The sequence below is a fragment of the Gymnodraco acuticeps genome, unplaced genomic scaffold (assembly GCF_902827175.1).
Source record: "Gymnodraco acuticeps unplaced genomic scaffold, fGymAcu1.1, whole genome shotgun sequence".
Classification (NCBI taxonomy): Eukaryota; Metazoa; Chordata; class Actinopteri; order Perciformes; family Bathydraconidae; genus Gymnodraco; species Gymnodraco acuticeps.
In genome coordinates this window covers 2,216,126-2,242,263 of record NW_022990014.1, presented here as the reverse complement: position 1 = coordinate 2,242,263, position 26,138 = coordinate 2,216,126, and the positions used below count along the sequence as shown (strand labels likewise).

Sequence of the window (26,138 nt, the reverse complement as noted above, 5' to 3'; positions counted from 1 at the left end):
AAAATAACAATTAAAAACAATAAACAGCTGTTAATATCTACAGTATAAAGGACATGAACCACAAGAATACTCAAGTTACCTGAGTTAAGTAATGTGTAACAGTTTAATTTAATGAGTTACTCTGCACGACTGAGAAGGCTTTATATAAATAAACCAAATCTGGGAAGTACATCTCGTGTGCTTACAATGCCTTAAGGTACACCGTTTAAAAGAGGACAACAAAACCAAATGCCATGGAGGAGATAACATTTGACAAGAATAAAATATATGCACGCAGTCCCAGAGCATTCAAAGGACCTATAAAGCATTTAACCCTTATGTTGTGTTTGGGTCTCCCGTGACCCGTTTCAAGTTAAAATGATATAATAACTACGCTCTAGTTTTTTTTATCGGAAGGCTTCATGATATCTTCCACAGCAGCTATATAAACACCACAACACTGATTTTGACAATTTTAGCCAAGTCTGAAGGTCTCTAAAAAAAAGTGTATAATTGCATTTGGTGTTCGGGTCTGGGAAGACCCAGCAGCATTGTTGTGGGTGACTCGGGGTCAAATTTGGCCCAATCAAGATTCATCTTTGACTTTAGACACCCCAGCCCCACCCCCTTCATCCACTGTAACAATAATTTGTTCACAACATGCACCTTGTCTCCCCTGCCTCTGCCCATCCCCCTCCCCCCACGGGAACTCGACCTTTCACAAAGAATATGTACACTAACACTTGAACACACACATGCACGTGTGCAATATGTGGAGTTATGTGTTTTGGGGCCATAAAATAAAATTACAACAGGATTGTACGGTTATGAATGCATTATAAGTTAGTTATGATGTAGTTAAAACAATATTGGATGATAATCATTATTTTTGAGTGTTTTGGACTGTCAAAATTGACACGCGAACACAATGAACGGTAACAGCTTTCGAACACAACGCAAAGGTTAAAGGGGAACTCCAATGGGTCCGCGGTCCACAGATGGAGCACCACCGTCCCGGGACAGTGCAGAATAACAACAACATGGTGTGAGCTCGGAGTCCTCTCACTTTGTTCCGGCGGGTGGAGCTGTTGTCCTCAGGATCTGGACTGTAAAACATGTATTTTCCAGTCTGTGTTGCCTGCAGCTGGTAGAAGTTGTGCAACAAACACCGCGCAGTGAGAGGAGGCTTCAGAAAAACGTCACGAGATTTCCCGGAACTCCTAACTTTTCACTTTCCTACTGATTGTTTGTAAAGTGCACCGACGACGAGCTGCACTGAAGACGCTTCACACTTAATGTCGGTATGTATGTTTACACTGAGTGAAGTTATACAGTATTAACATGGTAGTTTAGGGCATGTGAGAAGGGACAGTGAGTCATAGTAGACTAGTTCATAATGTACTGTAAGCCTACACGTGCATGTTGTGCAGTTTTACTTTTAGGCTGTTGAGTGTTAGTCATCATACATCTGTGTTTACTCAAGGCTCCTAAAAGTACTCATACTAATAATAATACTAGTGACAGCTACTGCACGCATTTTCACTTCTCCTTATTATTGACTCTTTCTGTTAGCAATTTTGTGAAATGTTTGCTGTAGGCTACCTTTTTGCCTTTATAAAAAAAGTGTCATGCAGGATTTCGCAATAATCTAAAAGCATGATCAATCTCACTATGCACTGTATAATTGATTATTATTTAAGATAGTCATATGTGGATGCATCTGTGATTAAATATCACCCCGTTGCTGATTTTGTAGGTGAAACAGGAGTTGACAGGTACTATCTGCCAGCTTTGTGTGATTTATTTTTAATTTAGTTTTGATTACAGTGACTTCCTGTGGTTTGACATATGGCTATCAGGCCTTTATTGTTGCAGTGTTTGCTATTAAGTGAGAACTGGCAGGAAGGAGCACAGGAGTGCTACCATATCCCAGTAACCCTGGCTTCTGGAGTGTACGGACAATACCGTGGGCCGGTCCACTGAGCAGATTGCTGTGAGGCTAAGTATAGCATGCATACAAGTAAATGAGCAGAGAGCAATGGCCCCCCTTTGTGACAATGGAGGCATTTCCCGCTGGGCTGGATTGCAATCCCAATGAAGACCCAGGTAACAGCCCTAATTGCTCTGCTTGAAATAGGAAACCCATGAACAATACAAGAGCTACAATTTCCTGTAATGATGGAGTTATGTCTCTTACAATATGCTTTTATGCTCTTACGGCCGGACAAAAGGATATGATAATCAATCTGTGTGGACTCCAGTTTGGAAGCATTATGTTTCTAACCCCGGTTTATATAAATACCGCGTGTATGGCCTTAGAGAACATGAGGTTTACTCTGTTTTTGTCTTGAAACAGTCAGAGATTGTCCATTTGTTTTGATCCCTTTGCTTGTGGCCTTATTTGTACCAAACACAGTAGATCGTGCTGGAATAGTGTGTGACTTTGGTCTGCATGATCACAGCATACCAGGCATGCCATCAGCCTTATACAAGCAGTGCCTGGACCCTGAGCTCATTGCTTACTGGTACTGATGATGAAGAGTGTGTGTGGAGCAGAGAAAGGAGAGGGTCAGTCTCATCTCACCTGCAGTCACTCTCTCTAATGGGTTGTTCCAGAGTGAAGCCACTCTTTGAAGCGTCTTGCACAGCAGGAGACAGGAGTGAGTTTGTTTTACCATTCAGTGAACCAGACTTCCTTCCTTCCTCAGAAGCAGAGTTGGTGCTCAGTGTCATTATGAGATGTTGTCTCCAAGCGCCTCCTTTGTGCAAATCAAGTTCGATGACATCCTCTTCTACGAGAACTGTGGCGGCGGCAGCTTCGGGAGTGTGTACCGATCCAGGTGGATCTCCCAGGACAAAGAGGTGGCGGTGAAGAAACTGCTCAAGATTGAAAACGAGGTAGGAGTCATAATTGCCTGGGCTTTTCATACATACACTTTTTAATTGTCAGTGTAGTAATCATTTTAATTGCTACCCCATTTAGAGGGATGTGGTGACTTCTATACCCATCACTCATGGTCATTATACACCCCCTCTCCACGAAAGAAACAGTATTGCCAAATGAAAGAAAGTGTTTGGCCCAATTACAGCAGGGACTGTTCTTGAGAACACTTTGAAAGCTCAGGCTCATTGTCTTACAGACAAAAAAAAGAATTATCTTTGAAATCTTTTCACGGAAATTGTATTACATGTGTGATAGGCTGTTCAGAAAGTGATTCATGGTTTCTTTTATGAAATTGTAAAAGATCACAGATATCCATTCAACTTCACTCAAGTGCTGGAGAGATGATTGTTCAGTGAAAATAATAGTGTCATCTTTTCACATTCAACCAATTCTTTCATTTAATTACAGTGTTTGGCTACAAAGAAATGAATTGGTTTTGTCAGGTTTCTCTTCCTTCTAGGAATAGTTTTACAATGATCTTTCCGGGCCAGTATGTTGTATTAAAACATATTTATATACACTTTTATATTCACGTGATAGTGGCACGGCTCTATGGATGGCTTGTCTGTCTGTCGGTTCACTGGTCTAATTAAGTAAAATATGTCATGCATGTCCATCATACACATGTACAGACATTAATAGAAAGTGGGTGAATACATTACTTTCTCTACAGCACTATCATGAGGTTAACATTTGTGTTTCATAGTGCTGCGTACCTGGACTCACATTCAGGTTCAGGTCCGGACTCAAGTCCAGAGGTTCAGGTTCAGGTCCGGACTTATAAGTCCGGACCTGAACCCATGGCTTGTGTCATGTTGTGTGAGTAACTAAAGTGAACTTATTGTGAGCTAATTATCAATTGAAAATTAACTCATAATCAACTCAAATTCAAACTCATCAGGTTTATTGTGCTCCCTTCCAACTTGTGTCTACATTTCTCTACAAAGTACAAATGTTAAAAAAACACTTTTTGCCACTTAGTCTACAAATGACTTATGACAGCAACTACAGTGAACTACTACAAAGTTCAAACGTTTATTTCATTTACCAAACTAAAGTAACCAAACAGTCCCTGAGCTGACTGAGCCTAAATCCCTAAAACGTTGCTGAAAGGTAGAGTGTAGAGTAGACTATACGCATTACACTGTTTACACACCTACTATACAGTATAGGCTACACTGTAGTGACTGTACAGTCAGTGTACTGTACTGTCTGTACACCATGTATTTTCTACAACTCTACATGTGTACATTATACAGTACATATTACTACATACATAGTGATGTACATACATACTGTTAGAAATTAAAATCAATGTTGATATGGCGTAATTTTGAATTAAATACACTATTTAATTTAAATCAGTTTTATTCTGAAAAAAACGGAAGTTCACACCATTAACTTAATACTTTTATTCTGAAAATTATTCACTTCCGGTTAGCATTAGCATGTGGCGAAATGCTACGTTTTCAAACCGTGAATCGAAGGTGAAATGACATGTGATGTTGTACACTGAGCACACTGGGATTAGCACTCATTTATTGACGTTGAATAACATTTATCAGGGAATGTTTAAATAACCACAGGCACCAGAATATACGTAAGTGCTAGTTTTTTTGCGAGTCCAAGTACCGGTTCCCGACGTTCCGGTTTTAACCGGACTTGAACCGAAACTTTTTACAAGTCCAGTACCGGTTCGGCGTACGGGTACGCAGCACTACACCTATTGTATAGACTTCTATGTCATTTGCTGCAGATATTCACAGTTCCCAGAGCATGAACCTTGAAGTGACGCATCCTCTAGCATCAGTATGAACATTAATGTAGGTTTATCAAAAACGTTTGGATTGATTGTCAGTGAAATGTGATACAAACCATGTCCTGTTTATTAAGCCAATCCATCCAATCCAGCGCACATTCCATTTCCAAATGTCACTTTATCCATTAAGTTTTACTAAATACATGTAAACTGATAACTATCACAACAGACTCAAGTCTAGTTACAAAATGCTAACAGCCTAAGCTTGTATTGGAAACATGGTAAAATGACACCTCATTACCATCAGCATGTTAGCATGGTAATGATAACCCTGTTAGCATGCTAACATTAGCATTTAGCTGAAAGCACCACTGGCCAGTAGCACAATGTTACTGTAGACTCTAGTTTTTTAGACACTGACATAATAATGTTTAAACATTTGTTTTGCTACCTCCATAATCATGAACCAGTTTCAGTGATGTTTCCCACTTGTGTCTTTATTGTTTAGGCGGAAATCCTCAGTGTGCTCAGCCACCGTAACATCATCCAGTTTTATGGTGCAATTGTTGAGGCTCCAAACTATGGAATCGTCACTGGTAAGATTTGTTTAAACTCATAAACTTTTATATTTACTTTGGCATAAATACAGGTTGTCTCAATAAATGTACAATGGAGATACATCATGATGGAAAACACAGCGACTGAATCTGTTTGCATCAGTTGCAGTTTGCTCACTGCTGAATGCTGCAGAGGTTTCTATGGAAGCATTAGTGAATGCCAGAGAGTTCAGGAAGTGTACACATTGATACATTAGTTGTGGGCCCCTGTTTGTTTTGTTTGTTTAGGTTAGAGGCTGAGAAAGCTCATGTAGCAAGGGGCCCTCAATGCCTCTGCACAAACTTTCTTTATACTATGGACATGTCATTTACATGTTATTGTATTTAAACTCTTTCTTCTGCTGTTCCATGTGTTTTGTACTGTAAAATCATCAATTTAGATTTTTCTCTTGTATTGATACACCTCCACATTTGAATCTCAGACCACCAATTTTGTTGCTTATATTTTTGTCTTGTGCAGAGTTTCCTAATTTGCCTTTTTTGCAGTTTTGCCTATAAGTGTTGATATGATGTTTGCTTTACTGATGATGACCCAAATTAAAGATAATTGACCTCACAGTCTGCATATAGTATATGTAATAAGGTTTGCAACCACCAATTACTTTTTTGATGATTATAATTAATCTGTCAATAACTTTACAGAGGCGTATGCCTTTTTTAAGGTCCTCCCCTCTCTCTCTCTCTCTCCTTATTTACTGCCTGCCTCTTCACTGTCAACTGTCACAGGGGATATTGGCTTAAAAAACATATAATACATTACTGGCTAAATGTCTATCACAATGTCCAGAACCTAAGTTATCAAATTTCTAGTTTGTTCATCCAAAAGCAGAAAGATTTATTTCACAATTATTTGAATCAGCGAATGCCAACGTCTCAGAACCGCAAACCATTTTATGTTTTCTGTCAATTAATCAATTATTTCAGCACTATATGTGATTGAGATTTAATTTGATGTTGCACACATTAAGAGAGTTCCTTCTCTTTGAAAAAAAAAACTCCTCTTAGGTCAGAGCAGCAGTGTATTATAGATAGCTAAGCCTACACGTATGGAAGCTTGTTTTATCGGCTCATAACATGTTCACTGACTCTACATCAAAGGCTGAACTTCTGAGCCTCTTGTGGAAGAACAAAATACCACTCCTGTTTGAGAGTGCCATAATTCGAGGGGTGTGACATTCAGGGATTGTTTGGAAACCTTGTTAATCCCCACAGGTCATATCATTTTATTGTCTTGTCCACAAATATTCTTCTACTTCCAGGAAAAGTTGAACACACTGTTAGTGAAAGTCTTTGTAGCCCTCACTCACATCCTGAGCAGAGAGTATCGCCTCCTTTCATCATGTGGACAATAAACACATCCCACAGTGAAGCTTAAACTCATAAAATATGTTCTTGTTCTGCTCGTCAAAGAAACCGATAAATAAGAGAGCATAACAAACAGGGTAGGGCAGCTCAATTAATCGTATTTTAATCGTGATTACGATTATGGCTTGCAACGATTACGAAAACAACGTAATTGAAATAAAACAATTATTTTTAATCTTTTATTATTATTATGACTTTTTTATTTTTTTATAATTTTGTTGTGTTTTGTTTTTCAGTTGAATTATACTTAAAGTTCAGGGTAATCAAGTGTTAAACACATACTGTTAAAAAAATGTTCTCCAATAAATGGATGTTTTCAAAGTCAATGAATAATCGCATTTAACCCTTCTCTTGCGTTTCGGGTCAAAAGTGACCGAATGACTTTTATTTTAATCATAAATATTATGTTTTTCATCCAATTGCCTCAATACCTTATGTTATCCTCCACACTAGGCCTCTGAACATATACACTTGATGATCACCACTTGCATTGAATTTTGAGTGATTTATTCAACAGTGAAACACCCTTGACGTTTTCGGTCAGATTTGACCGCCATAGAAAATGAATGGGTTTGAGTATATTATGTTCATCCAGCAGATGGAAAACATCTATATACACACACACACACACACACCTTACGAGAACATCTCCCTTTCTCGCGCTGTATGATACAATGTATCATACCTTCTCACAGGTGCGAGCTCTGTGCTCCTCGAGAAACACAAACCTCTCACTTTCTCGCACTAAATGCGCCTCCCTTACTGGCTCTCAAGCAGTTATATTTGTGCCTTGCTCACATTTGAGCAGGCGACCGATTAGGCGATTTTCTCTACGAGGGGCTCTGGACACATTTTTGAACCAGATGAAGAGGAGATTGAACCAGATGAAGAGGAGATAGAGGAAGATGTCTCAGAAATGGAAGACAACAGTGATCCAGATTATGAGCCTACACAACAGACCAGGAAGAGGCCCCTGAGGGAGAGGCCCCTGAGGGAGAGGCCCCTGAGGGAGAGGCCCCTGAGGGAGAGGCCCCTGAGGGAGAGGCCCCTGAGGTGACATTCCACAATTTTGCATTGCCTACTATGTGCATGAACACACGTGAACACACACACACACACACACACACACACACACACACACACACACACACACACACACATGTTCTGTTATGGTATATTTCTCTTTCAATAAATGTTCATAGAGGAAAACAGTATCAGTGTCTTGTTTTATATTCATCACAGTGAATGCTGAACTTGATGGGCCGACCGGTGGGTCCGGACCATGACATGAAACACTGGCTTGCTTGTGTCAAATCAATACATCCCATACATCATTGGAACGGGAAGAATCTCAGCTACAACACTAACTAAATCATTTCTATCTCCAGTAAACACAGCCTACATGGCAAGCATTTTTATAATATACAGTAATGTAAAATAAGCACTATCTTTGAACTTACTGCGAAAAATAATATGAAATTCACCCTTGGTGTCATTCTGTCTGTCATCCCTTGATTCTACTTGCTTTGACTGTTCAAATGAGATGTCAACCATCAAAATGGGATAAGGGGTTCCAGAGATATCACTGTGCAAAACACACCGGTCAATTTTGGCCGAAAATAGCATGGGAAGGGGGGTATGGCCTAACGCAAGAGAATGGTCGCAATTACAATTATTGACCCAAATAATCGAGATTATGATTTTTGCCATAATCGAGCAGCCCTAAAACAGGGGCATTTTTACATTACAGAATTACAGAATCTTATACTAAATTCATTCAAACTCTGTAAGAACAAACATTTGTATTAATACGGTACAAATTACACAAACTCTCTTTTCTTTAAACATGGCTTCATCTGTTTGATTTGAGCTATTTGGAAGGGTAAACTGTGAATATAAAATTGTTTTTATAAATCCTTCTTGTGATGCTGATCAGCTCAAAATGCTTTGGCTCCTGCTTGGCCCATGCTAAACCATATTTCCCAAGTTTTTTTTCAAGTTAGGCCATTAGTTCTTCCATTACTTACATAAGGATATACATTTTCCCCACAACACACACACTGAAATGTTTTCCTGTGTGACACATCATGTTGGCATGACTAAAATCACAACAAGTAATTTCCTTAACCTCCTTCCTTAACCTGGAATTTGTTTCCCACCACCACCATGCATACAGTCATATCCTTATTGAGTGGTAGAAGACTGAAATGCTGCATTACTGAATTATGAAACCTCACCTTGTGAAATAGGACAGTGTAGCAACGTTTTGCAACTGCTTTCTCTCAAGAGTTTCCCATCTGAGGTTTACACGCTCTATTTCTTGTATCTGAATATCCTCTTTATCTGCTTTAACTTTTAGGCATAAGCCAGGTAACTTACCTGCTGTCTCTTCAGATATGTACAGAGTGTTTGATGCATTTTCCTTTGCTTTGTTACACAACCAAACCGATTTTTCGAGAGCAGAAGATAAAATCTCCTAGTGTATGAACTTGTAATTAAATGTCAGGCAAAACGTACCTTGTATGTAATAGCTGTTTTTCTAAGAAAAGAGTATAAAAAACTGAAATTATTATCAGTTAAATGAAAGTTGTGATAACTACAATTGAAAACCTCAGTAGCCGCTGTAGTATTTTGCAGCTGTGAAAGAGAAAGGTCTGTTGGTTGGTGTCTCTATTTATCAAAGCAGAATTTAATTATCAGCTAGATACAGGAACAAATGTTTATGGCTATCCTGACCATGCCGTGTCAACATTCATCAGCTCCGTTATAAGGGTCCTCTATCTGTTGATAACAGCATCAGGCCGGGCAGCTTCCTCTTTACAACATATCTGAGAAACCTTTCTGACTCTTAACCTGCATAAGTACAAATATATTTGCTGTCACTAAGCAGCCTCATAAACAGAATGAATTAAGCTTAGCTATTGTTTTGGGGTAAAGGGACATTAGATATACGGCAAGGCTGTTGTTTGTTCCATACGATTTGATTAAAAGCCCCTATGGCATAATTCTCTAATTCTCTTCGAAGAGTTAGAGTATAAACAAGGTGCGGTTTACAACAGAGCCACAGGTATTTATGTTATTTGTGAAATGTGGATGATTGTGTTTAAGTGCCAAATGCAGAAGCAAACAAGTCTTCACAGAGGTGAAGTACGGTGAGCTAGTTTGCATTTCAGCCAGCTTTTGATACAATGCAAATTAAAAAAGGCTCAGTCCTGACCAATAATAATAAAAACATTGGTGTATTTTATGATTGTTAATTGTAATTCTGTCTTGGCGCCTGTGCATGTTTACACTCCATGTTTGTATATGATTGGGTTATTCTGCACAAACAGGGATTTCCTGTTGGTTTGGCTGGTATGATAGTGGTTGTTTATCTTTATTCAGGTACTTTGCCTCATATAATCTCTCTGATAGATTAGAAAAAAAATGATTTGCTTGTTCCACTTATTTTTCCTTATAATCAAAGCTTAATCTCTACATTTTAGACAGTTTTCGTAGGGGAATTGTGCAAACATTGTTGTCGAGAACACTAAAAAAGTGCACCTTTTGCTCTGCATTAGAAACAAATCTAAGAAGAAAGACTATTGATTTGTGTTTGAGTTGATAACATTTGGGCTCCTTAGGTAGCAGAGCGGCTCATAGTGTTCAGTTTCAGCAGTGATAAATTGATCTAATCCACAGTGACAGTCAGTGATATGAGCAATCTGTAAACAAGACACTGTCAGCTGGCATCCAGGAGTCGTTTGGCTGAATTTCAAATTGCAATTGTTTTCTCATAAGGCTCCCACATTCTGCACTCATTTGTACAATGTCACACCTCAAGAGAACAGTAAAGTACCTGTAAGATATTTCACCGTCACAAACTGTCACTTAAACATGTTCACGTTTCTCCACAGAGTATGCGAGTGGTGGGTCGCTGTACGATTACCTGTCCAGCGCTGAGAGTGAGCACATGGACATGGGGCAGATCATGACATGGGCTGCAGAGATTGCCAGAGGTACTGTAAATGTGACACAATTTATTGATTATATTAGGAAATAATAGCTTAAAAATGTACCAAGAACTATGTTTTTGTGTTCAGAAATTATTTGAAGACCTTTCTTTTTGCATGATTTGTACTAAAAGAGGGCAGTTTATCTATGAAATCTATGACTTTAAGTTTCTGTTGATCGTCCTCTTAAAATGTTCTCTTTATTTTCTTATTTTAGGAATACACTATTTACATTCAGAGGCCCCCGTAAAGGTGATCCACAGAGACCTGAAGTCCAGGAATGGTAATGGGCTTTTTGTGTGTCCAAAACATATTCATTTGTATAAACATGAATGCTATATTTTGTTTAAATTGAATACATACTTTATTGACTGACTTTTAAAACCTATTTTCTCTTTCAGTGGTTGTGGCAGGAGACATGGTTCTAAAAGTAAGATTTCATATTAGCGTATACACTGGAAAGCTAATGTTAGATACATTTTGCTGCACAATAAGCTAGCCCGAATTAAGTGTTTTTCAGCTGAATATTTCACATTTGAATTCAGAGTTTTTTTAAAGAATATGAGCATGAAATAGTGGTCTGTTTTGTGCCTACAGCGTGTGGACACAAGAGGGCAGTAACTAACCTAGCATGTCCCAGAAACCACTGACATCATTCAATTATGTGTTTTACCATAGGGGCTAAATAAACTCATCAAAAAATATAATTAGATTTTGAAACAGCTTCTGTGTGTATATGATGTACCATAGGGCCATATTCTGAACTCAAACACTAGCATAGTGTGCCAAAAGACAGAGACAGAAATATCAATTGAGTCCAGGCCCAAATGAAGTGATTACAGTACAGTACGTCCAGCATTTGTAGTATTTGCAATCACCATCATCACCACCAGATGCACACTTGCAGATTATTACAGCCTAGCGCCTATGAGTGCATAATAATAACACTGTTCTATGGATAAACTATAATAAACATTTTGATTTAATTGCGATGCTGCAATCTCAATTCTGTTTTCGTCTCTTCAGATCTGTGATTTCGGGGCATCCAAGTTCCTGACCCACACAACACACATGTCCTTAGTGGGCACGTTCCCCTGGATGGCTCCGGAGGTGATCCAGAGTCTGCCTGTGTCCGAGACCTGTGACACCTTCTCTTACGGTGTGGTGAGTGACAAGAGGGGAAAGCAGTTTTCTCTTAACTATGATACAACTTTTTCATTCTAGAGAGCAATTTTTTGCACATTGTTACCAGCCAGCAACAATTTGACTGATGTAAAGTGTTAAGGGCAGCTTTCTAAGTTCTCATGTTAAGAGTAGGTTCTGTGATAAAATATTCCTATGTGTTACGAGTTTAAAATCGAGTTTCAGAGGTTGTATCTATTTAGGCAAACCCAGTTGAAGTTTGTTATTCAACAAGCAGTTTTAATGTAGTACTAGCTCCGTTAGTTAATAAAAAACACCTTTAACTTCTTTATTCAGTTCCTGAGATGAACATTTGATGAAGAATATTTCGACTAAGATAAGTTTTAACAGTTCTTAAGGTTATTTCTTTTTGGTGCATACTGGTTGATTTCTACCACTCCCTTTTAAGTGATCCAACAAATAGTGTCTTTAAATTCAGATACAAATGTGCTCATAATAGCAAATCACAGAATGAAAAATGTACAAACAAGTGAGTTAATTCATAAAATATCAATCATTTCGTTTTTATTTGTATTTCGGGACAGCAGTTGAAATGATTAAACATACCTCCGGTCAAAAGCATATTTACTTTTTCTGCCGCTCTCTTTCTTTCAAGATGTAGTAACTTTGTACATTTTTGTAGAGCTTTTTGAGATTCTAAAAGAAAAATATACAGAGAATGATTTGTATTTCTTTCTTCAACGCAAACATAGAAATTGCCCGTCACTCATGCCAAATCACCCATGCCTTAAAAACAGCTGTCAGTCCACCAGCTCCACTTATATTTTCATTTCTGCATTGCTTCTGTTGATAACAGAAGTTATTTTGACCTTTGCATTGCTTTGCCTTAGAAACTTGCAGTGCCTTTGTGCTTCTTGAAACTCTTATAAAGTGGCTGTCTAAAGACTTATGAAAGAAATGTCATGGCAAAGAGTTAAACTTGAAGGTGGGGTATGTAATTTAGATTTTTTCCGGTTGTGTATTTTCAAATTCTAGCGCACTCGAGCCGGTTTCTTCAAAATTACCTACCCCACCTTTAATGTGCTAAAGAACTGCCGTCCTTATTATACAAGAGTCAATTACTGATATCAATCTTAATGAATTAACAAAAACATTTAATGTCATATAAACAGTTGGTAGGATTTTACTTTTTTAAACAGTGTTTATCATGCGAGGTTTTGCAAAAAGATTTCAGATTTACAGCAATATGCCGTTTTTTCATGATCTTATTTCTATAGAATACATACATGTAATAGGAGGCAGCTGGCAAACGCAGGAATACGGAGCACATGTACAGTAGAGCCCCTGGGTGTTTGGAAAACGTCTCTCCTTCACCTTTTCATGATCTAATTCTTTAAAGATGTTGACGCAGGTTGTTATTTCTGACACTGCTGAATACCAACTGAGAAGCACCTGAATTATCAAGGGAGCCACAAATCATGGCAGCATTTAATCATTGTCAAAATATAAAATTGTTCTATTTGTCTATTTTGTATGTTGCATTTGGCCTCTAAGAAAAACAGAAAAGTGTTTTTCCTAATATTTGTTTACACATGCTGTAAAAACAAAAAAACACACCACCTATCTGCTCAGCCATATTTATCTATTTAGACTTTTTTCCTGTAAGAAAACCAACACAGTGGGGAAAACAGAAGAAAAGATGATGTTGTGTTTGTTGACAAAGCATACAAATACTGGTATGCGTATCATTTTACAAGTTCTCCTGATAGCTGACCTTGGCTCTTCACTTCTGTGGCAGGTGCTTTGGGAAATGCTCACCCGTGAAATACCTTTCAAAGGCCTGGAAGGATTACAAGTGGCCTGGCTCGTTGTGGAGAAGCATGAGGTATGTGTGTGATTACGGGTGTATATACCAAAAATAGTATTGTCTCTTGGAAGTTGAAAATCATTTTGGTCCAGACAAATAAACCTTGCTTCACAATGCATCAATATTTTTGGTTCATCAGTGGTTATGCTATGTTTATGGTATACACAGTAAAGAGAGGAATAGCTGCTGTTTACATCATTGTAGCTGAATTCAGACCATTCAGACCATTTGTCTGTGCATGGGGTCTAAAAGTGTGAAATATCTTGTAGGGGCAATTTTAAGAGCTAGTTGAGAAGATGGGTTGGATGGTTGATTTGTCTTTGCTTTGATTCTTAGCAAGAAGGTGAATAAGCAAATGTTCCAAAATGTCCACATATTCCTTAAAGTCAGCTCATCCTCATACTATGTGTGTTTCAGAGGCTAACCATCCCCAGTGGCTGTCCTTCCTGCTTTGCAGAGCTCATGAAGGACTGCTGGGCAACAGAGCCAAAAGTGAGTGATCCGCTGAGAAACATGGCAATTAACAACTCATGTATGTTTCCATCTGAATCATACTGAGCAAATGTTTGTGTGTTGATTCAGGAAAGGCCAATGTTCAAGCAGATCCTCTCTACTTTGGAGTCCATGTCTAATGACAGCCAACTTCCTCAACAGTGCAACTCTTTCCTTCACAACAAGGCTGAATGGAGGTAATGTGATCAGCCCAGTAAATGTATTTATAAATCTCCTTTTTCACCAATATACTGCCTCAGCCTAAGGAAATGTGCAACTCTAGTGAATGATGTGGAAATGTAGCTGATGGGGGCCGTGAAATACAAAAAAGGACTTGAGATTGTGCATATAGATCTTTAATAATTACACTGATAACTACATAAAGGCATGAAAACCTCCAAAGAATCATCCATCTGGATATACTTCCTCTCTTTACCCATAAGGCCCTAAAAATAATCACCATCTTTTTCAAGTAGAAGTGTTTAATTGGGTTGTATGAGCAGCTGGAGGTTTGGTGATGTTCAGCACAGCCTGAGTCTCAGCTGTTACTTTATTCTCTGTCTGCCTCTCTGCGGGGCTTGTCTGTGCTCCGAGGTTTTTCCTCAGAAGTTGTGCTGGCGGCAGCATGTCCAGGCAGCCATCTGCAGGTGGAGCAGGTTGGAGTGACTCTCACTGCTGGAAAACAGACACTGAGAATATGTGGCACAGAAAGAAGATGTTGTAGTTGCTCAAGAGGTTGGATACTATAAGCTTAGCGTGCAGAAAGTGGAAGGGGAGGCTTGTAGGGGATCAGAGCAGGAAGTAGCTTCACCAAAAGGGATGGAGAGATGATCTGTTGACCTTAGAGAGTTGCGATTTGTTGTACTTTTTTTCTATTTAGCTGATTTGCATTACACAGCAATATTGTATTTTAAATTAAACAATATCTGTCAGTTTAAAGTGCTTGGCTCAAATCCATATCGGTGCACAGTATAGGAATCAGTGGTGGAATGTAACTAAGTATATTTAGTCAAATAATGCACATAAGTATACTTCAAAGGTACTTCATTATAAGAATATAAATCAACTGATACATTATGATTAATTTTTGTGACTAAAGCTAAAAAGTACCACTTCGACCAGCTGCAATAATTAAGTGAGACATGTGTTAAATTCTTCCAACACTGATTGAAAAGCTATCATAGGGAATATGGCGTGTGGCGCAGTGGCTAGAGCCTTGGTGTTGAGATCAGGGGGTCACAGGTTCAAACCCCACTGCAGTCAGCATGTCGTTGTGTCCCTGAGACACTTCACCCCAAATTGCTCCTGTGGGGATTGTCCACAGTATTTAGTATGTAAGTCGCTTTGTAACAAGTAACATGTAATTTAATATGCACAGTATAATAACACTAAATGTCTACAGCTAGGCTAGCAGTACAACGATACTGTACTCATGCACTGCAGTGCTTTGAGCCTTGATCAATATGCTAACATGCTCACAGTGATACACATTGGAGGTTTAATGTTTACCATGTTCGAATTGGCTGATTAGCTCCAAACAAAAAGTAACGCTGAGGCTGCCGGGAATGTCTGTGCATTTGAAAATACACACTTACTGTTAAGCTGCTCTTATTGCAGACCTAAACACCTTCACAGTAACAGTGAGAATCACAATTTACCCTCACAGTCAGTGGTTTATGTCAGACTCAGAGTCCTGGCACTGACAGACTGCACTGTACACTGACAGATCAAGGTCAAGCACTAGCTCTGAGAGTGTGCTGTCAAAGCAGCTGATACAATTCAATGGTTGCTATGTCTAACAGATAGTAAATTAATTCCTGTATAGTGTGATCTAATGATTTGGATAAGAGATAAATGTTAGTCACATTATTTAATATCATCACAAACTGCCTCTTAGGAGCTGATTACAGAGCTGTAATTTCCCTGTTCAACTAGTAGGATTAGAAGGTTTTTAGAAAAGTTAATTCTTCAGTGTCCATGGGAAATGCCAACACTTTTGTGAGGAAAGTGGGCGGCAGGAGAACAAATGCTTTGGGAAGTTGAGCAAGAGTGGGAATTGTTTGAAGTGGGAAGCGTTTGGGTGGGGGGGCCGGAGGGCCGGGTGGAGTCAGGATGGGCTTTCCTGCCTGGGCTGCATGTGTTTATGAACAGAAAGTGTGAGAACTTAGCTTTTGTTGGGCTGAAGCTCAGCATGGCTTTCCACGACCCACTGTGCAGCCCCCCCTGCTGGGCCAAACAAACTCCCCCCCACATGAAGAAAACACGAGGCATTGCCCTGTCCCTCCATTCAAGGCTTCAGACAAAAACGAATAACCTTCTGAATGCAACGAATCAATGGTGTTGTTTTCAGTTTTAAATGTAGAGTTGGTTTATGCCACGGCTTAATTCTCTGTTTACTCCTCTTTTCTTTACACTGGGTTGTTTTGTGAGTAAGAATGGTGATCATTCAATATTTTCTTTTTGTAAACAAATCCAACGGCCTTAAACTTCTTAACTTCTTGAACAACACTGACTTACCAGTGATAAATGTATTACAAACAACTGCTGTGCAGCCAAACATTGTTCAAACCCACATTACTTCATTTTAAATTCTGGTGGGAGTCCTAAACTTTCCAAAGAAATCTTATATTTACATTTGAGGGAATGATGCAGCTATAAAGAATGTGAAGGCTTTGAATGTATCAATGATACAAATATGATTTATTGTTATTTGCACCACTGGATTGCTCCACGAAATGCAATTGCAGCCTATTCAACCTACACAAAAGACACAAATCAAAACACAACATAAACAGAAATACATTTCTGTAGTGAATTATTTTGGCAGATGATATTGATGGCATGAAAATCATCATATGGGAAACTCAACTTTGACTATGTATGAGCACTTCTATATACTATCATATTGTTTTTTGTATAGTAAACTCTTTCTTGTATAACTTATATAAAAACGTATGTTTCATAATTATATTGATGGAAAAAAGTAGTCTCTATTCTTCTCTATCCTGGTGTGTGCTTGAGCTCATATTTAGTGAATTGTTGACATTGTTCTGTTATTGAATACTGCAGGTTTGAGATTGAAGCTACACTTGAGAGACTGAAGAAGCTGGAGAGAGACCTGAGCACCAAAGAGCAGGAGCTGAAGGAGCGGGAGCGCCATCTGAAGATGTGGGAGCGCAAACTCATCGAACAGTCCAACAGCCCGGTGAGTTCCTCCTTATCTCCTCTTCACCTTCACCTTGTGGTCACAGCAGCACGTTCACACTGACGTTCACATCTGTGTTTCAATACCGTTGAAGAGTTCTCCTGATATTCCTCTGGGAGACTCAAAGAAATCAATAATATGAAAACAAAAAGTGTGGAATCACAAATGAATGGAAAAGCACATTATGATTACTGTTTGTTATTGGCAGTACTCCATGTAGATGGTGCATGGTACTCCATGTAGATGGTGCATGGTACTCCATGTAGATGGTGCATGGTACTCCATGTAGATGGTGCATGGTACTCCATGTAGATGGTGCATGGTACTCCATGTAGATGGTGCATGGTTGTCCATGAATTACATATGCATTATGAGTGGAGTGAATGCTGCATATCACCATAGATTTTATATTGAACTGTGAGAATTGTAGAACTGCAGTTCATAGCATTTCTGTTTGCCTTTGTTTCCTTGCATTGCAGCAGATGCACGCAAAAACCCCACAGCTTGTATTCTTGTTTACCTTGTTTGCACTTTGTGTATTTGTGAACACAACGTTGTTTTTTTGTCAAAATCACATCACTGAATGCCACAGTAGTGCACAGTGTAGATACTTTAAACATCTTTAAATCAAGAACACTGAAATCATTTCCTGTATTTCTTTCTTTTTCTAATCTCCCCTTTTTCGATTCCTTAATAACTTTCCTTCACTATCAAGTTGTCTTCTTGGGTTGGGTCTAAAATTGTCCACTTTTCTTGTTAAGTCTTACTTTTTGGTTTGAAACGGATTACTTACTTCCTTTTCATTTCTATTCTCTCTTCTGTTCTGTCACCCCTGTGTCCCTCCTCTGTCCACCTGTCTCTGGCTCTCAGCTCTTCTTACCTGTGGCAAAAAAGATAAGCGCTAAGTCGTTCTATGAGTCTAAGACGGAGGAATCAAACAGTGCACAGATGTCATGTCAGATCACATCCTCCGGTAACGAGGAGGTGAATCTGCACTCCATGATGAAAGGCTTTGAGGACATGTTTTCCTTGGACTTCGGCCGGCCTGTCCTGCACTCGGGCATGCAGGTCAACATGCAGGCCAGGCAGAACTCCTCCGTGTCGAGCAGTGTCAGAGAAGGACACAAAATCAACATGACTCTGGGGATGGGACGCTTCACTTGGTCTGACGACAGTGAATGAACCTCTCCAAACGTGTTGCCACAGCTGCATCTGTCCAAAACTGTAATCTCCCTTAATCCATTATTAGTGTTGTGGAAGCACTATTTGTAATGAATTGCTTGTTAAGTCATGATGAATTCCATCATTTCAATAAGCAACGCCAGGAAACATATCTTGGCTTGCTATTTCTTCTGCTTTGTTCACATTGTAGTCGTGGAAATCGCTTAATGTTGCACAGAAAGATATTATAGAATATATTTCTCACCCTCCTCCTATGGATATTATTGATGTAATTTACCATATGCCTAATGTGCCGGATGTGTAGTGCCATGCTGTGAAGAAAGAGCCACGTGAGCCAGTTGCTTAGAGAAGGCCAGGCTTTTATGATGAAGTGACATTTTGCTGACATTAAGATTGGCCAATTTGTTCTGGATGTGGTGGAGTGCAGTTGTTGAGACGCAGTCTCTTACCAGAATGAGAAAGCACATGTTTTTTCCAATGACTGACCCAGGTTCAAAACAGCAGGAGAGGGACGTTGCTGTGAGACTGTCAGTTTCTACCTTATTTTACTTTTCAAGACAGGCTTCTTTCTAGGCCTAAAAAATAAGGAAGCAATGTTTCAATGATGCACATTTCCCCTCTGTGGGACTAATAAAGGTATTCTGATTCTGATTCTGCATTAAATGTAAACATTTTAATAGAACAATTACGTTTTATTGATACAATTTACATACAGCATAACACTATTCGTTGTAACTGAATGTAAGCCTCAAGTCCTGACTTTACAGTAGAGTTAAATCAAATTAGCATTATTGTTCAGTAAGGTATTAGGCTTCATCTGGGGGAAGGACATGCTTCCTTGAGCATAGCCCATTAAATTGTCCCCTTTGCTTGTTATCATCAGTCAGTCTCATGAGGATGTAATCCTCTGTATTCCTGTGTTGTTGCTTGTTAGCTTCCTGCCATGAGCTAATATTCCTATTCAAACATTGTCTGTACTCTATCCACACTAGACCAGAAGACATAACAATTAACATAGACTCTTAGCAATATTAACATTTCCCCGTGAGAAATCCAGACACTTCACTAATATTTTGCCTCCACACTTTAAATCATATAATCAGCAGCTTTTTGATGTGACTTCGTTTCCTACATCCTTCACTGTTTGTCAATAAATCTGTTTCTTTAAACTCTCTGTCCATCTGTTTCATGAGGATGATGTTGCATTGTTATTATCAAACCTTTTATGTTAGATGACAGAACAGATCATGGCTGCTACGATTTGAAAAAGCTCTAAAGTATATTGCTTCATGACTCATTTATGTTGAGCTTTTTCTAGTCATATTAACTTCATACCACTTTTAACACCCTGTTTTCATGGTCTGGTTACCCATCATCCACTTAGTCCACGTGGGGGCAGAATTGTGTGAACCAAACCCAACTCAAAGTATTTGTCTTCCCCTGCAGATTGCACACACATATCGTCAACACAAAAACTGTGCTTTCCATTTTGAATTTGAGATAGTTCTTTGAGAATACAATATGCTGCTTGAAAAGTGATGTTAAGTCCCTCCAATGAGACTTTGGCAGCGGCAGAGTGTTTCTGAATCTGTTTACTTCCGAACCGCAGCACTAGAGGAGGCGGAAAATGCTGCAGGGCTGAGAGGCTTTATGAGGCGGCGGGCTGCACTGAAATGTATGGCAGCGACTGTCTATTGAGACCGGCATTCAGCTCGTAATCTGAGCTGTTATCAGATGTCGTGGGAAGAAGATAGTGAATGGGAGATTACTCATTCATTTAGTCGTCTTTCCTTCAATTTTCCATTGCATTATTTCTGTCATTACACACCAGTCTTATGATCACAATGATGAAATCTTTATTTTGGCTGGCAAGTTTCTGCCTGATTACATTTAATGAGCAATAAATGATTTATCATTCAAACAGATCACGTTAGATCAGTCAGATGGACATTTCGGTTTGATATAGACCATTAGAGGCAAATCTTCTTAATCGCACAGCACAATAACCGGGAAAGTAATGGCTTTGCAGACATGGTAAACATGCCTATTTTCCATTTCAATAACATTTACTTAAGTCGTGTGATTTTTACTTTAAAACTTGTCTGTCATGAATACACACGTTTCAAACTGCCTGTATCCATCCATATTCTGTTGCTGTTATTTCTATTTGTCTTTTGTTTTTATGCAGCTGCTGCCCACCCTTGACATATACACATGGACAGAGGAGCATGTGGTAAGTATCTTTGTATTTACCTCATAGCTGTATATTTTCAGTATGACTATTAAAACTAATATATATCCATTGTATTCCTTCAGTATTTCTGGATGCAGCAAATATTTGGCGCAGGTTTGTTTTTTTACTTTTTCTTTAATCCAACTTTCACATCTTCTCACTCTTTATTTGTTTGATCATTGGCTGTTTCCTTTTTCCACCTCAGGGGAGGATCCATGTGGCATGCAGCTGTATGCCGACCTGTTTAAAGAAAATCACATCACTGGAAAGATGCTGCTGTTGCTCACAGAAAACGACGTGCGGGACATGGGGGTCAAGTCCAAAGGTCATGTCATGCACCTTAAGGCAAGGCAGTTATCCACCAATAATGACTGTTATTTATTTAATCTAGGCTCATTGATATTTGGAAATAAAGTGATTCTCTCTTTTTTCTTTGGCAGGGAGAAATTGAAAAGCTAACAAATGATTACATGGGGTTGGTCCACTTCCCACCTCTTTTCAAGGTATATAAGCTTCGTCCTTATCTTAAGATGGAGTTTTCTGTGCAAGTCTTTATGCATCTCCCCCCTTTTTCCCAGGATGCACTGGAAAAGGAAGTGGAGAAGAGTAAAGCTGTAAATCTGGAGCTGGTGTTTGGATACCACTGGAAACCAGGAACAGGGAATTCTGTAAGTTTGTAGTGAATTACTCGCACTCACAAAATAAATACATCACCATATTCTGCAGATGAGAGCATCAGATGTCTGGATACTTGTCTGTTGATGTTGGACATGGACAGCTGCTGTGACGCAAGTCAAATTTCAGACTTGATCTGACAAATAAAGTATTATCGTATCGTATGTAGTTCATCTTTTGCTCTGTAAAGGACAAACAAACCATTTAGGGAAAATCACAATAAATGTTGTATCTACTTTGATTATTAATTATTATAATCTTCGATACGTTTAGTAATAATTGTTCATCTGTAAATGGATGTACAGATCATGTCTTTGCCATGATTGAAGCAGCTCCCTTGTACTGAAGCTGTTTGTTGTTGAGGATTCATGATGATGGCTGTTACACTGACCATTGAAGGCATCACTAGACATGCATAAAACCAGATGAATAAACATTTCACTCTCAGCCTTGTAGCACATCCACCTCGACTTGCTCGCAGCCCTTTGTTGGGGTCTCAAACTGTGGAGAAAGGGTGGCTCTTCACTTGCTGTTTGAATTTAATCAAAAATAGCCCATTTAGCCAGAAGTCATTTTCTTTTTAAAAGGCAAACGTTATTTAATCTTTCAGCTGTTCATTGTCCCATCATAAATAGTCCTCTTTCAGTGTGTTCGGCAGGGCTGAAACGAGCCTGCTAATTGCCTCCCATTTCTTCTGACATGTGGTGGTTAGTGGGTAGAAAAACACAGCAGGGAGAAGGAAACAGGAGGCTGAGAAAATGAGAGCTAATTATTTTCCCCTGCCTGGTGTCAGGTTCCGTGTCAGCCTTGTTTTTTACAAACTGGAAGGTTTTTTGCACTAAATAAAACAAACCCGCACTGCATTTTTTTTCCTCGCCCCTCTTTGCTGGCGATGTCATGGAAGCAGCTGCACTTCTCAAAGACAAAATGAGGGCCTGCGATTGTGCGGCCACCATCTGACAGCCACTGAGGGTCCCCTACTAATGAGGATATCACCGTGCAGCCAAGTGAAAGGTGCTGAATTATGTATGAGTTGTCATTAGACGCACTCGGGTCCTAGGCATCATTACCACACATTGTTTCTGCTGGAGTGATTAGACTAGCATGGACCTGGGAGCCCCGGTGCGAGCGTCCAGTGCCGACACCGGGCCAGCGCGGGGCCACTGGTGTGTTTCTGAGCCAGCGGCTTGCCGGAGCTTCGCCTTTGAGTCGTTTGCAGCCTCTGGGGACGATGCAGGAGAGGGCGAAGGCTCCTCAGACGAGTGTGTTAGTGCCACTCCTCTGATGTCTTTCTCTGTGATCACTACACAATGGATTGGCCTGTGCCATGAACCCTTCGTGGTTAAGCGCTGACCTGTGGCTTCGTGGCCGGCTTTTGGGGATTGCCAAATTCATTACTGCTTCGTCAGCATTCAGTATGCAGGAGAGGAGGCCTGGGGAATTGTTCAGATTTTAAGCCTCCTAGTGAGGATTTGATGTATGCCGCATGCAGCAAGTCATGAGAGAAAACCTTCCCCCTTATATCCTGAGAAATGAATTATGGGTCCCACCAGGAATAATAACATCAAGAGTTTGACAAGGAATTCACAATGTTTTCATCAAATATTATCTACTGTCATTTGTTAGTAGCAATAGCAATAATAATTTTATGAAATGTGAAAAATATTTTCTGCAATGTTGAGGCATAAGTGTACTGATTCTATTCTATTAAAATCAGTTCTCTAAATAAGATTTTTCCACAATGCTTTACATATTGTAACCAAGGTCATTTATCTTTTCTGGACCAGATGCAATTTATTTATAAAAAACTGAATTTAATCATTATGTATTCTTTAAATAAGGTGTTTCAGAATGCTTTAAATATTGCATACTAATTGTTTTTGATATCATTTCTTGATTTTTGTCCCCTTCAATTTATTTATAATATATTATAAATTCTCTCCTCCCCCCACAATATGAGGCTTTGTGGCTAGTAACCTGCCACTACCATTGAACTACCTCTAGGTTGTGCTCTTGGTTTATATACAAGAGTATCCAAGTTTTTCACACAGAACACTTCAATTGTAAACTTTTCCATACGATCAGGTGATGTCTCAGAGTGAGACCGGACATACGTTATATCACCACTTTTTTTTTCTTTCAAGGATTGCAAATGGAAAATGTACATGGAGCTTGATGGAGATGACGTTGCAGTGACCTACATCAAAGATGTCATCTTTAATGCCAACCGGAAGGATGTGGAAACCCTTCGGATGACTAAGGTGTCGTCAGAAACACACATGACTAATCGTGTTTTATTACATGCTGAATGGTGTCTATGTTTCTGGCTTAACTGGTTGCATTATATCTAAAGGGGTATTGTAGTTGCCATAAGCAGATTTTTTTTAACTAATGCCAATGTATTACAGCCACCTTTTGTGATGGACAAATGGATCATTGGAATACAGCAGAACCAGAAAGTGGATTACACAGTTAATTATGAGGTGAGTAAGAATGTGAGTCAATAGCCATTTAAAATATGAATTTGAAAATGCCTCATATGCGAGTGTGCACACTTTTACATTAAATATCCCTGTATTCTCGTTCTCTTTTGACGTCAGAATGATGTCATGTCACCAAAGTCGACCAGACACAGCTGTCCAGTGGTGTGGAGTCCCAGTGGTGGACAAGACGAGATCAAGACTGTGGAGCTGGTCATACAAACAACATCAGCTAACATCGACTTGACCCCTACGGATAAGTCTAACCCTGGTAATTGTTATATTTATAGCTCTAAAGACCTGGCAAGACAACTGATTTCACTGCTGGAAAAATAAACATTGTTGCTCTAGACTAGAGAACTACTTAAAATCAATGCTTTACTTTACTTTTTAGATATCGATCCCAGGTGGATGTATAATGTAAGGCAGAGGCAGTTGATGACAGAGAAAAACCTGAAAAAGACTTCTGGTCTGAATGTCTTCACTGGCTCTGAAGCCCGCACTCTGCCTCAGTTCCTGTCTGCACATGAAAGCCAGGGGTTTTCTTATGCTGCAGCTGTGCGACGCTCTCCAAACCGGGCCCGTGGATCTGCTTGGATTGACTCACGCAGCTCTTCGCCAACCACCAGCCTGTCAGCCAAACTCTCCTCGCTCCATCTGGGGTCAAAGGGCAGCAGCCCGTCCAGCACTACGTCAGAGAGCGCCTCAGAGAGGGACCGAGAGCGGCCGCACAGCGCTGGAGTGCTGCACGACTACAGCAGAAACCGCTATTTTGGCAACACATTAACTGTGGGAGGGGGGCAGGGTAGGGGCCATGCATGGACCAATACAAGAGATAACTATATTCATAATAAAACCAGCAAAACCTCACGACAACCAGGGAGGCCACGGTCCAACAGTTACAGCTTCACACCACAGAACCGCCCCTCCATGATACCAGGTATATCGTCTGTGACAGGAAACCCCAGTGAGGAGAAAGAGGGGGCCAAAGCCAGCGATGGAGGGTGGATCAAAGTGGAGCGACAGAAAAGATTACCACGTCAGGAGAATAAACAAGTCAGAGGTCGACAGAGAAGGGGGGGCAGGGGAGGGGGTGGTGCTGGAGGGAGAACCTAATGTGTGGCACACATGAACTGACACCTTCTTAACATAAAAAGGTTTTACATATAAATGATGTCTGCTTATATACTCACAAATGAACTGCTTGTTATAAGAGAATCCCACTGATGCCTATGATGTAATATATGTATAAACATACGGTTTTGTTTTTTAAAAACTGGCAGGTTGATTTTAATGATTAATGATTTGTTTTAAATCGACAATTCACTTCACTTCCCACCTTTTAATATATAGCAGATGGCTTCCAGTGTGGTGGATGCATATTTTCAATTTTTTATTTAACAGCCCAGTTTATCTGATGTAATTGAATTAAATGTTTTGACACCCTTACCCATGATAAATGTTAATTTCTTCAAATCCATAACCTCTGAGTTGCCCCTGTTGTGTCTCTTTTTTATTTTTGGTGCAGAAATAAAACATGATATATATGATAAATAAAATAAGGCAACGCCCTTATTGATCCCAAGTGGGAAACTCGGATGTTGCAGCAGTACAGAAGTACATATGAGCATTACAAACAAAATTACAGGGCAAAGATGATAGTGGTTGTATGTGATAAGTATTGGAGCAAGTGAAGTATTGTGTTTATGAACATACACCAGACTAAAACATAAAATACATTAATGGTGGTATTAATGTGGAAACAAACTAAAGTATATGGTGTAGTGCCGAGAGATAGGGAGTCTGAGGCGGTGCAAGGAAGGTGCAAAAGGGTACTTTATTGGAGACCAACTAAGGTCATGTTGTCCGGTTGCAGTCCGGGAAGAAGAGAGAGAAAAGAGGAGGGCACACAACATATATAGTAAAACACATAACATGTCCGTGTGGGAACAATACCCCCAACTGTAGTGCCGCCATGTATGAATTATGAACCCAGTGTATAAATAGGTGGTCACCACAATGGTGTACTTAAACCATATAACATAGTAACATATATTCGGGCCATGGTAAAAAGTAAAAGTACATTACAGAGCCAAAAGTGCGAAGTCTGGTGCCCACCCCAGCCTTGCTCTTATGTTCAGGCTTCAATCATTCCCACTTCCTGCTCTTTATGTTACCTCTTTTTGTCAACTCTCATTTTCGTTG

The 26,138-nt window shown here is 39.5% G+C and overlaps 1 protein-coding gene across 4 annotated transcripts; it reads left to right on the top strand.

Moving 5' to 3' along the window:
- The first annotated feature begins 1,141 nt into the window (after nucleotides 1-1,141).
- zak (sterile alpha motif and leucine zipper containing kinase AZK) lies at nucleotides 1,142-25,420 on the top strand. Of its 4 annotated transcripts, none has more exons than XM_034213403.1 (20): nucleotides 1,142-1,280; nucleotides 2,688-2,877; nucleotides 5,191-5,278; nucleotides 10,561-10,662; nucleotides 10,874-10,939; nucleotides 11,058-11,086; nucleotides 11,683-11,820; nucleotides 13,598-13,684; nucleotides 14,084-14,158; nucleotides 14,249-14,355; nucleotides 17,228-17,363; nucleotides 20,734-20,778; nucleotides 20,862-20,892; nucleotides 20,984-21,123; nucleotides 21,219-21,281; nucleotides 21,357-21,446; nucleotides 23,598-23,714; nucleotides 23,862-23,936; nucleotides 24,054-24,204; nucleotides 24,328-25,420. In XM_034213403.1, exons 2-20 carry the CDS (start codon nucleotides 2,719-2,721, stop codon nucleotides 25,047-25,049), a joined length of 2,421 nt encoding a protein of 806 aa, XP_034069294.1. In that variant the 5' UTR covers nucleotides 1,142-1,280; nucleotides 2,688-2,718; the 3' UTR covers nucleotides 25,050-25,420. The 4 variants fall into 4 exon arrangements, with proteins under 4 accessions (XP_034069294.1, XP_034069296.1, XP_034069293.1 ...); XM_034213402.1 differs by having other exon boundaries at nucleotides 1,168-1,280; nucleotides 2,694-2,877; nucleotides 24,328-25,049; XM_034213404.1 differs by lacking the exons at nucleotides 1,142-1,280; nucleotides 2,688-2,877 and adding an exon at nucleotides 4,513-4,746.
- Nucleotides 25,421-26,138: the final 718 nt, after the last annotated feature.

Bases quoted from the DNA above. Each gene is read 5' to 3' on its own strand.
- zak (XM_034213403.1), top strand. From the start codon at position 2,719: ATGTTGTCTCCAAGCGCCTCCTTTGTGCAAATCAAGTTCGATGACATC. The intron at 2,878-5,190 runs GTAGGAGTCATA...TTTATTGTTTAG, and splicing joins TGCTCAAGATTGAAAACGAG to GCGGAAATCCTCAGTGTGCT. The intron at 21,282-21,356 runs GTATATAAGCTT...CCTTTTTCCCAG, and splicing joins ACTTCCCACCTCTTTTCAAG to GATGCACTGGAAAAGGAAGT.